The 12009-nt window shown below is 29.5% G+C and overlaps 2 protein-coding genes across 2 annotated transcripts; both read right to left on the bottom strand.

Annotated features, from left to right (window-relative positions):
- Positions 1-1032: 1032 nt before the first annotated feature.
- Positions 1033-6759, bottom strand: LOC137821702 (serine carboxypeptidase-like 7). Its single transcript, XM_068626417.1, has 14 exons — positions 6424-6759; positions 6179-6333; positions 5594-5670; positions 5299-5421; positions 4908-5010; positions 4728-4765; positions 4415-4513; positions 4225-4311; positions 3945-4091; positions 2367-2438; positions 2163-2281; positions 1677-1790; positions 1380-1425; positions 1033-1284 (listed from the first exon to the last, which is right to left on the bottom strand). Exons 1-14 carry the CDS (start codon positions 6552-6554, stop codon positions 1201-1203), a joined length of 1395 nt encoding a protein of 464 aa, XP_068482518.1. The 5' UTR covers positions 6555-6759; the 3' UTR covers positions 1033-1200.
- A 4000-nt stretch (positions 6760-10759) lies between these two features.
- On the bottom strand, positions 10760-12009 carry LOC137821768 (uncharacterized). The gene has a single exon (XM_068626516.2). The coding sequence runs from the start codon at positions 11481-11483 to the stop codon at positions 11007-11009; it is 477 nt and encodes a 158-aa protein (XP_068482617.1). The 5' UTR covers positions 11484-12009; the 3' UTR covers positions 10760-11006.

The following is a 12009-nucleotide window of genomic DNA, read 5'->3' on the forward strand; positions in this document are numbered from 1 at the left end:
TGTCGTACTACTAGATAGTCGATTTGAAATTTTCTTTCAAAATACGAAAATTGAGATATTTTTAGGTCATGAATCCATGACATTATGATAATATAATCCATTATAACATCGGAATGTTAGTTTTCTTTTCAATAATATAGGAATAGGAGAAAATAAGTATGGATATTGAGGAAAGAAATAACCTAGAATTGTGCATAGAGGTGTTACGAGTCTATATCTAGATTAATATACAAGCTTTTACTGTGTTTGGGTTTAATTGGGTTATACAAGTTTTATTATGGTTACTGAATGTTATTTTGTAAACATGTTTTATGCCAATAGTCAACACTTAATAAAAAAAAATACATTAAACCCTTTTTATAAATTAAAATAAACTTAAATACGGTGAAATTCATTGAAAGAGTTTATAGAAGTAGTAAATAAATTAATTTTAGCCTGTATAAGTTCATTCATTTTGGTTTTTTTCTCTCTTACATATTCCGTCAAGTTTTTTAATAGGACTCGTTTCTCGTTGTGAAAGTGCTTCTTTCTTAAATATGCTTTTGAAGTTGAACAGTTCATTCGACTTTGAATGTTCTTAGTTTTTATCTTAGAGGTATAGTGTGATATGGGATGACTATCTGGCCCCTCATTCTGAATGCCCTTCTTTTCAAGATTTATGTTTTTGATGTTTTAACAGTTATTCCACCTTCACTCACCTCCGGATTTTCTCAAGAACTCAGATGTGATTATGTATGGAATTTGGGATGATTAAATGGCAAATGAGCCTCTCAAATGCTGATCAACTTTGAAACTTCAGTATTATTAAAACCGGTTCGGACAATAACTGAGGTACTGCATAAAAGGGTTAATGCTCAGACCTCTCTCTCATTGATTCATATAATTGATCCTATCTACACTAATAAAAGTAGATATATATATTGTATATGTCTAACATAATTTAATAAATTGAAATTTAATTTAATTTTTTATAATAAAATATTAATATATGAAATAAGAAATAAAGTTATAAGTTCAAATTTCAAAACAGTATTTTAATAAAGTAGCTATTTTTATAATAAAACTTTTAATAACAACATAAACCATCAAAGAAAATTAAACAGTGCGATCCAATGCATATTTAGTTTAACAACTATGTATAACATCGGAAATTTATCCTTTATTCCTTATGCTATTCATTTGGAATGCCCTAGGGCATTCCTAAAGTGGCCTGTTAGATATCCATCTCATGAACATGGCTAAACATTCTTCAGGTCTGAACTCCGGAGCTGTGTGCCCTCCACCCTGCAAGTAAACCCCTCAACAACACAGGTTATTATTATATCATATGACCCATTCTTATAATATAATTAATTGCCTCAGCTCAAAACAGTGCCTACCTTCACAGTTGCAAATGTCATCCGATTTGAATAAGTTCTCGTGTATCTATCAGTAATTTAGTAACCAAAATGAGGTTAGTCTAGCTTTTCTGATAAATCATTGACATGGTCAGATAACTATTTTAGCAAAAACTGTAAAAAGAAGAAAAATGGAAGAAATGTATTGAACATTTTAACTAATAAAATCAACTTAAGCACTATAATTTTTAAAGAAAGTAAGAAAAAAATTTATAAGACGAAAAATGTTTATCCAAACAGAACATTTTCTTTGTATCACTATCCCAGCTGGGGGCATACCCTGCCACTTGACCATTGTAATACCACTGCCTCCAGTCAGACACGATGGAATAGTTTAAAGCTCTTATCCACGCTTGTGTAGACAGGAGTGGAACAACCATGTCATGATCCCCACTGTTAACAAACAAAAACAATATCTGAACACTCAAAATGCTAGTTTATGTTAAAAGAATGAAAAGCAAATGTATAATAAGTCATATGTGATACAAAAATAAATAATGGGTGTTATATAAGATGTTTATGTTTGTGCTATTTTCTACAAGATTTGAAATTTCACTCTGGTTATATGCCTTATAAAGATTTCATTAAATGTCAATATATATTACCATTAATTCTAATTGAAAAGTAACACAAATAATACATATGATAACGTATATCTAAGTTTTCTTTGCAAAAGAAAAATCAACCGCTTGGGTAGTTCTAAAAACAATGAATGAGAAACATTTAGCAAGAAAACAAAGTGTGTATATAGAAATTAATCTTTACCTGTATATTAGTGAACGGTAGCCTTTTCTGCTGAGATTGAGGTGATATTCGAAGCTGGTATAGATATCAGTCTCAAAAGGTATGTCATGGTTACAGCGCTTCCATTTCCCTATACTTCCCTGAAGCACCATATAAATATATGGTGAGAGACATAGCTTCTGCTAACACTTTAAGCAAAGCTAGACACATAAATAATATATATACCTTCCGAACATGCAGTGCTTTACGGACATTATCATCATTCGCCCAGTAGGTAGAAAGGACATATGCATGATTCTGGACATGAAAACTTAATAAAATTAAATCTTTTTAAAGTGATTTGGATTACCAAATGCATGTTCAATTCTGAGACCTAATGCATCGGATATGTATCAACTTTCATGGTTCAATCTTGCACAAATATTCGGCTGTAGTAAAAGTTGTTAGATGTAAGTGTTCATTCAAAGTAGTTGGTATGGTTTTCTTTAATTTTTTTGGCACAATTATATCCAACTATACGATGGTAAAACAATTTTTTCAAACTTTACATTCCTACAAAAAAATCATAAAATAAAAACCAATTTTTAGATACTAAAATAATTAGTTACAATCATAGCTAAATTAGAGACCATTTTAAAAACTAAAAAAAAAATGGTTTCTAAATTAATTTATATTATTGTTAAATAGTTTCTAAATTGGTATATAATTAGCAACCAAGTTTTAACTACCAATTATTTAGTTTCTAAATTTGGTCTTTAAAACATTAGTTATGAATTAGATACTAATTTAAAAACTATTTAACAATAATATAAACTAATTTAGAAACCATATTTTTTTTAGTTTCTAAAATGGTCTCTAATTTAGTTATTATTGCAACTAATTATTTTGGTCTCTAAATATTAGTTTCTATTTCATAATTTTCTTGCAGTGATTGTCTTGTAAATTTTTTAAACATGTTTTTAAATTAAAAAAGTAATTTTCTTAAAAATAACTAGTTTAAACAAATGTTTATATGTGTATCGATTAAATTTATATTCTAAAAATATTATTAGTGAATTGTGAGAGAAGGACACTTTTCTATAGTGTATATTTAAATTGGTCTTTAAAAGATGAATGTGTTGTTTGATCAATTTCTAATTAAAACTTTTATATGCTTCTTAAAAAAAATCCTTTTTTATATGTCTTTTATGAGTATATGATAGTTGATATAGAAACACAATGTTTTCTTCATATTTAATATTAAGCTCAAATATTTTTCAAATAAAAAATTGAATGAATTAAACAAAATACACATAAAATATTATCGTGTCAACAATTATTATTAATATTATTTAAAATATTTATGAATTTGAATGAATTAAGAAAATCTAAAGTGGTGTTTTTTTAAAAAAAAATATCAGCCTGAAGTTCTGAGTAGAGGCACAACTTCAGTTCATGCCAGAAAAATGTAATCTCATAAGTCCAAGCACAAATTTAATTATTTAAAAAAAATAGAATCATGAGATAACACAAATTTAATAAAAAAAAAAGATGAAGTCATCCTAGAGAACACAACTTTAGCATACTTAATAAAAAAAAAGGCAATATCTTTGTAGAAAACACTACTTCAATCCATAAAAGAATTAAGTCAAATTGAAAGTTATGTTTTGGAAGAGGACTTTTTCACTTTGAAGTAGTACATCAAAGCATGAATTATCCATTTGGTTAAATTTTTAAAAATTACTTAAATCAATATATATTTTAAATATAATTAAATAAACTAGTTCTCAGAAAGATGTAAACTCTATTGGTATGAAAATTTACCCTGCAACTTAAAGGTGGCAATGTGAGAGGAGAGGTTTCATGAGCAAGAGACCTCCTCCAGTTCCAAGAGTCTTCAGTTGGATTACGCAGAGCAGACTCCTCGCAATGGGGTTCCAAAACATGCCCAATTTCAATCCCTGAAATAGACTGACCAAAAGCAACAATTTATTACCACTTCTTCGTTCTCCTTGTGATCTCAATCCATTTAATGGAACTCCATTCTTTCAAGTTTCAAGAACAAAAAAAGTTTTAATTACTTGTTCTTGTAAGCATGACTAACCTCCTCGTAGGATTGCATGTCTCTAGCACAAAATGTGTTTCTTGGGTCTATCTTCTGATATTCTCCTCTACAATTCTTTTGCAGTGACTGTTCACTCAGTAAGTTATTCAAACTTGTTAGCATTTCACCTTTTGGACTCTAACAAATAAACAAACAACAACTGCCACTCTAATTTGTAAAACAGAATCACCTCGTATAGTTCATCAGAAATGAGTGACATGCCATGATTAAACGGTATTTCGTAGTTTTTTTCAGTAGATGTTGTTATGGGATTCCCCAGCAGGTATCCCTGAAAAAAAAAAAGAGTTTCCTATTAATCAATGTGCTAAACTAGTAAAAATATAATTTGGATTTATCCTGATTCGTTTATGCTTTATACAAGAAATCAATATGGAAGCTGTTCAAATTTGTCTGCAGATAGATAACTTGTTTCACATAATAATAAGAAGAATAAGAGAACTTTTTGTGTTTAGAAATCATAGTTGTAATTTAAATGCACAAACCTGGAGATTTATCCATGGTTGGATACCACCTTGGTTTCCTGAGAGTAATGAAAAATGGGGAAAAAAGTAGTGTTAACTGTGAGTTGTGAATGTGACAAACATTAAGAGGAAACAGGTGCTACTTAATCTTAGTTTCAAATTCGGCATTCAATTTATTTGACCCTTTAGTGAGTGTGATACCGTATGAAATTTCTTGAACAAGAATTGGTATAGGAAGGCCACAGTATGAGTCGCCAGCAATGTACACCTCATTTGAGAGAAATTCCGGATGATCCATTAGCCACTACACATATTTCAACATCAATGTCACACACTATTCCACTTGTATGCATGTTCATTTTGCTAAGCTGGAACTGTAGAAAAGTTAAGTTATTCTGAGTCAATTAAGTTTTTTCATTTTTAAAATTAGTAAATTTAGTCTTCATTTTACTTTTTCCTGCAGAAGAAATATAGTGGAAAGTATATCAAATTTGATAGACTTTATATAAAATACGTGATTTATTAAATTTCAAAAAGATAAAAATGAAAATGCAATTAAGGCAGTGAGATTTTGAAGATGGGTGCAGTGTACCTTCCTGAGAAATTGATGAGCATGGCGAACTAGCTTTAAGGTACTTTGAGGAGCAGCACGTTCTGTTTTGGGATAAGAGAAGCCTGTAGCCGCTGGCAGATCCAAGAATATAATGCTACTTACCTTCAACAGTATAATTCAGCTTGTGTTTATTGGGACAAAAAAATTAAAGCTTGCAACAAAGAAAGTTGTAGATGGAATAGCTACATAGCAAATGAAATCAGTGTTATAGATTAATATATCTAATTCAGCTTCAGGTAACAGGTAATTGTCTAGACATGTATGCATACTAAACCTTTGTCCATGATTGTGGTTTCAATTTCAAATTAGGTAAGCTTCCATTGTATTCCTCGTTTTCAAAGGACAGTGGACCTGCAAATCCACCCAGATGACAGTAATAATAATACGTAATTAGTAACTGATTAACCAATCTAAGTACACAATTTCCAGATCATACTGTTCAAGGTTTTCACTGATCTTAATGCCATTATTTAACTGTGTATTAATTAATTAGAAAGATGATAATCATATTGTAATCTTTCATGCAAGATTCCAAGAAACGATGACATCTTTTTCCATTAAAAATCAATACTGAAGTATATAAACTAGTCTAATATAATAGGCCATCTAACTGATAAAAAACAAACTTGAACTTAAAATTTTGACATAAAAAGAATCTTGATCCGGTTAGTCAAGTTAAATTTAAAAAACACATTTGAAAAATATTAGCCCTATTTTTTCCGATAATATTAACTTATTTCTTTATTTTGTATAATTTGATTAAAATAGATTAAAAACAAACAGATGATAAAATATAGAGACTGAAAAAAAAATTGGAAGTGGAATTAAAAAGAGATGATTATGAGGAAAAAATGATGACCTATTTCAAAAACTAGACCAGAAAAAGCAGAGCAACCAGGTCCTCCCGTTAGCCAAAGAAGGAGAGGATCCTCTTTGGGATTATTCTCTGAGTGAATAAAATAGTAGAACAGTTCTGCATTCTCCTCTGCTTCACCTTCACCCACTTCCACATACCTGATTCCAATTCCATGACATCTATTTACTGTAAAACTTGAATGAATAGTTGAAAGGCATGACCTAAATGCAGAGTTTTGGTTAGCTTACCCAGTTTGAAGTAGAAATGGAAGGGGTCCCTTGAAGCCAGGAAGGAAGCGCACTGTGGAGTGAGATGTTGCAAAGTTTGATGAAGAAATAAGGGAGAGAATAAGGAGAAGGAGAAGGCCTCTGTTATCCATAACTACCCTTGCACTCAAAATTCACAGATTCTTTCGTGTCCCACATTCCTTTCCTACACCCTTATACATTCCGTACGGAGTTCAATCTCATGAGAAGATGGATTGAACAATGCTATTCATCTTTTATTTAGTTACCAAAATGATGCTTCTTCTTCAGTAGCATTAATGGGATCACTCAAAATCAATCTATCACATATAAGGACCCACATGCTTCTTCCAATATTGGAAGTTTTTGTAAGATAAGTTTGAGCCGAACTACTTTTCGAGGAGGACGAGAAAGGGACTTGTGAGAGAAATGGTTCAGAACATCCACTAAAAAACAAAATAAAAAAGTTGAATAAATTGTTTTTATCAATCAAAATTGAAAAAATAACGAAGAGATAACCATAACCAAATCAAACTACCAGTCCAACGAAAGTTGGTTTGGAGTAACAGGCCCTACAGCCGTATTAATATTAAAAAGTCGGTTAAAACTTGAAATCTTGAAGGACTCAACTACTTTTTTTATTTATGTTTCCTTAATTAGAAAGCTCTTTGAAAAACTGTTTCTTGTTTGTTTCATCACTTGGACTATGGAAGTTGTTTCTTTCTATCCTTTTGGTCAGGTAATGGAGGTTGAAATTAAACTATTTATTTATTTTACAAAACTACCAATTTAATTATCTTTTTTACAATAACTATCAATTTCAATTATTAAATTTATAAAATGTACTCTATTTATTTTTTTAAGTATCGAAATTTTTTATATCTTTAAACAACGTTAATTGTTTTTTTATCATTTATATTTTAACCATTTACTTAATATTTAATTGTTTTTATTTATTTATTTACTGCAACATAAAAATGGAAAAAAAAATTGATCTTATCAATATTTTATAAAAAAAAATTGTGATAATGAAATTTATACTTAACACATTGACTTGTGAGTTGTCCCCAGCAATGAATTGGGTAGATTTAATAATTAATTTAGGATGATAGACAACCAAACCAAATCAAATTGAATTAACTCGTATTAAAACCTCATCCCGTAATTGATTAACCCTTTAGAACATTCATGTCCAAAAGTTAAAGCTATGAAAGGATTCAATTTTCCTTAACACATACTCACTCCCTACTCTCCTCTCACCAACTTTTATTACTCTTGTTCAATTTGTTATTTTCTTCACGTTACAATTATTTTAGTTTTAATCATTTAAAAAAAATTGAATTCAATCACGTTCTTCAAACATTATCTTCTAATCTGTTTATTCTTGTTAAGAAAAAAAAAATATCTGAGATTAACTTTTCCTCTAAGTATTATATCACGCTCGAATACTTCTCTTAAATAACGTACGCGTATCAGACATTGACACTCGTAGGAAAAGTATCGGTAAAGTGTCCAATTCAAAAAAATATTTGTTGGAATTCTGACAATTCTAGTACGATTTTAACACAGTTTAAAAAAAAATACATTAATTTTCTTAAAACTCTAACTTATTGTATAATTTTTTAGTATGATTATAAAAATAAGGAACAAATATTTTGAACCAGTCGCAAAAAAACATCTTTCTACTAAAAAAATTGGAACATACTTATGCAAATAAATTTTTGTTATCAATTTATATAATTCGTAATTATATAATATATAGATTCGTGTTTACGTGTCTTACATTCTAAAAGTATCTTTGTGTCGGTGTCTTATCAATGTTTGTATTAGTGTTTGTGCTTCATAACTTAAAATACCTTGTATCTATCGTATAATTTTCTCAAGATAAAAATATTATTGGTAACGAGGTATTTTACATTACATTTAAAATTTTATCATATTTATTTTTCAACAAATAACTATTTAAGAGAATCATGGTTTTGTAAGAACTATTCACTGTAACTCCAATTAGATAATCTAAAATTCAATCGAACAATTTCAATAGGAGAGTTATTCTGTTAGTACTTTCACCCGGCATGTTAACTATGAATTTTAAAGATAAGATCCAATATTATAAAGATCTTTCAGTAGAATGAAAAAGTCCATGATAGAAACAAGGATATTCCATAAGAACTCTGAAGATTTAGCAAAAGTTGAGAAGAAAAAAATGCATTTAAAATACAGTTGAATAAATGAATATGAAGGGAAAAATCCAAAAAGAAAAAGTAGAAAGGGAAATGTGAAGAGCATAAAAGTAAAATGTGATGTGTTGGGTGAGAAGAAAAAAGTTGGATTCTATGGGCATAAATGCAACAATTCATATATTGGCACGTGGATTAGGTGAGCGTAGGAGTATGTAGGAATTGGTGAGTGTATGGCAATTTAAAGCATAGAAGCTTTTCTAGATGGGATGGGGACATTTTTTAGAATGATCGTAGTTAAGAATGTGAAACAAATATTACATTAATACCCTACTACAAATTATCAGGTTTCTTGGGTTCAATTAATTCGTATGCATTGACAATTAAAAGTTGTCAGGATTATCATAAACTCATAATAATACTTCAAATCGTTATTTGATAAGAATTTTAAGTTTTAGTGGATTTAACATTTATACTTTGGAGTTGCATATTTAAATAATGATATTAATATTTTAAATGAATTACATGTGTTTAATATTGTTCTTGTCAGATCGATTAAAATCTGAATGAGCTCTTCTAGTCTCTTCTAGCAATAATAATAAAATTTATCTTTTTATAAAGAAGGTTGTTTAGATTTTTTTATTAATGTTTTTATTTCTTTTACTAATATAAGTAATTTATTCCTATTACAATATTATTAATATTTATATTTTTGTTTATGTATTCTTTATTAATTTAAATTTAATTAATTAATATTTTAAAATTTTAAATTAAAATTCTTTGTTAGACTTACAAAAAAAATATTTAAAGACTCAAAGATCTACCATGAAACCAAAAATTTGATCAGATCTTCTATCTAGTGATACATAAGACATACATAAATAGTTCAAACAATGATCAGGTTTGGAGGACAAATCCCCTAATTGTTTTATTTTCTGACTAAATTAAAACAATATATTCATTAAAAAAAGGATTATTTCAATAAATTATTTAAAAGAATAATACATTGATTGTTGTTTTAAAATGTGTAAAATAAGTTTAAACTAGATATGATGTGTGACGAAAGGAGGAGAATTTACAGTTAGGTACACTTTTTTTCGTTTCGTCACTAATTCTTGTTCCATTCTAACTAAATTTGACTCCTTCTTCCTCAGAGTTACTATCCTTCATTAAAGACACATTCATAACAAAAATTCCCTTTTTGCCGTCTACTACCGCTCATTTAATCCAAATGTAAATCCATGCAACATATATTATACTTTTAAAATTACTACCGCGTCAACTAATTTTTAATTGCCAAGAAAAATATATAAAAAAAAATGCTACATTTTAAGACAAAGTTATTCAATCTTTTGTTAAATATAAAAATAAGTAAGACAAAACAATGCATATGCAAACATAAGTTACGTATATATCTTTATAAAGAGGATTTTTATAAGTATAATGAATTATTTTTTAATTTATTAAATTAATCACATGAGACAGAGACAGTTTTTATGTGCAAACCAACTTTTTATTCTTTTCTTAATTTCTTATTTTAAGACAACAATATATTTCTCACCCTCATACACCAAAACTCACATATCAAATAAAATATTTTCATTTCCAATGAGTCTATCCACTCTATTTCTAATCACTCTCTCCACCCTATTTCAAAATTCTATCATTTGGTAAAATTATCATTCTTTTTGCATCTATCATCAAGTGAATCCTAACCTTAACCTGAATATTATCACACCCTCTGATCTCAAAACCACCAATGGAAGAAAAGAAAAAACTTGAAGAAAAAGAGAAACTCAAAATCAATTCATTATTTTTCTTTTACATATTATTTTTTGTTTTTCAATTTTGACTCATCAAAAGTTATTTATGTATTTATGTTAAATTAGATATTTATAATTATTTTAAAAATCATACTATCATTAGGTGGAAAGTATAGACATTTCAAAAAAGGAAAATAGTTTTTTTGACACTTATGTTTCAACTACTAAATATTAATATTTTAATTTTTAAAATTATTTTAACATTTTACATTTTACTTATATTTTTATTAAAGAGAAAAATTAAAAAAAAAATTTAATTTTTTAATTTTTTTATATTATAAATATTAATATTTTATTATAAATGTAAAGTGGAGTAGTATGAAAATATCATCACCATTAAAAGAAAAAACTACTTACCAATTACTAATGAGATATTTGTAAAGCAGTTTACATGAAACCGTCCCTTTCAATGCAGTACCCCCACCACCCACAACAAAAAACCAAACCACAACAAATTCCGATCAAACCAAAGCTCAATCAAATTACCAGATTTCAATCAATTATCTTTCTCTTGCAAGAAAAATCTATAGAAATCAACACCTATCCTAATTTCAGAACGCGTTTACTTTAGATCCAAAACACTTCACAATACAGCACTTGTCTTTCCAACAGCGTAACTTCTACTTCTGGGATACGCTTTCGGAAGACCGCGAACAACCCCATCAGACAAATCATAAGGCGTGTCCTCGTCGATCCGGCCCATGCCAACGCTCGTGGACTTCGGAAGCCCATTAGATGAAAGGGGCCGGGCCTGGGCTTCGGCCTGGGCCTGCTGTTTCAGAACCAAATCCACGTCGATTCTGTCGACCAAAGTCCTGGCAGAAGCAGCTCTCAGAAGCTCCGCGAAATCCTCGTTATCGGACCGTGACGTGGCAACACTGTAGCTCCTGGGCAGAGCCTGGAATTTGCCAGCAGCATCAACAGGGCTGCTATAGTTCATGTTGTGACCACACTGTGTTATGCTTCTGACGTAAGCATCCCTCGCTTTTCCCAATACTCTGAAAGGCGTGGTTATGATCCACACCAACTTGTTCTGCTTCTGTTCCTTACCCTTTCCCATGATTTCCAAAGTTACTTGTATTATTTTCAAACTGGTTGAGAAAGACTAGATAAACGAAATCGGATGAAGGATTCTTTTAATTTTGGGTGAAAGAGGAGAATTATGATTTTTGAAAGAATGATGGAGAGAACGAGGGTGTTAAAAACAGAATGAAAGGAAGGTGGGTATGAAACTGTGAATTGGGCACAGACTTTTTCAGAGCACACCCTATCAGAAAAAAAAAAAGGATAAGAAGAAAGGCGTGGAAGATAGAACGTGAGAGCCCGAATTATCGTTTTTATATAATGATAATGAAGCTGTTCAATTATTACGGAAGTCTTTCTTCGTAATAGTAAAAGGTGGCTTGCCTTCTATTTCAAGGACCGCTATCATTTTCAATTCTGGGCACCATATTTTGACTTCTTTTATACTATGAAAACAATTAACGCGTAAAGCGTAAGCTGTGTGCACATATTTGGCTTCTTTTATGCATTAGAAGTGTTAATATTGATTTGTATTTTACATTAAACCCTTTTTAAGGGTACTA

Source organism: Phaseolus vulgaris, chromosome 9, assembly GCF_051622355.1.
Source record: "Phaseolus vulgaris cultivar YP4 chromosome 9, ASM5162235v1, whole genome shotgun sequence".
Lineage (NCBI taxonomy): Eukaryota > Viridiplantae > Streptophyta > Magnoliopsida > Fabales > Fabaceae > Phaseolus > Phaseolus vulgaris.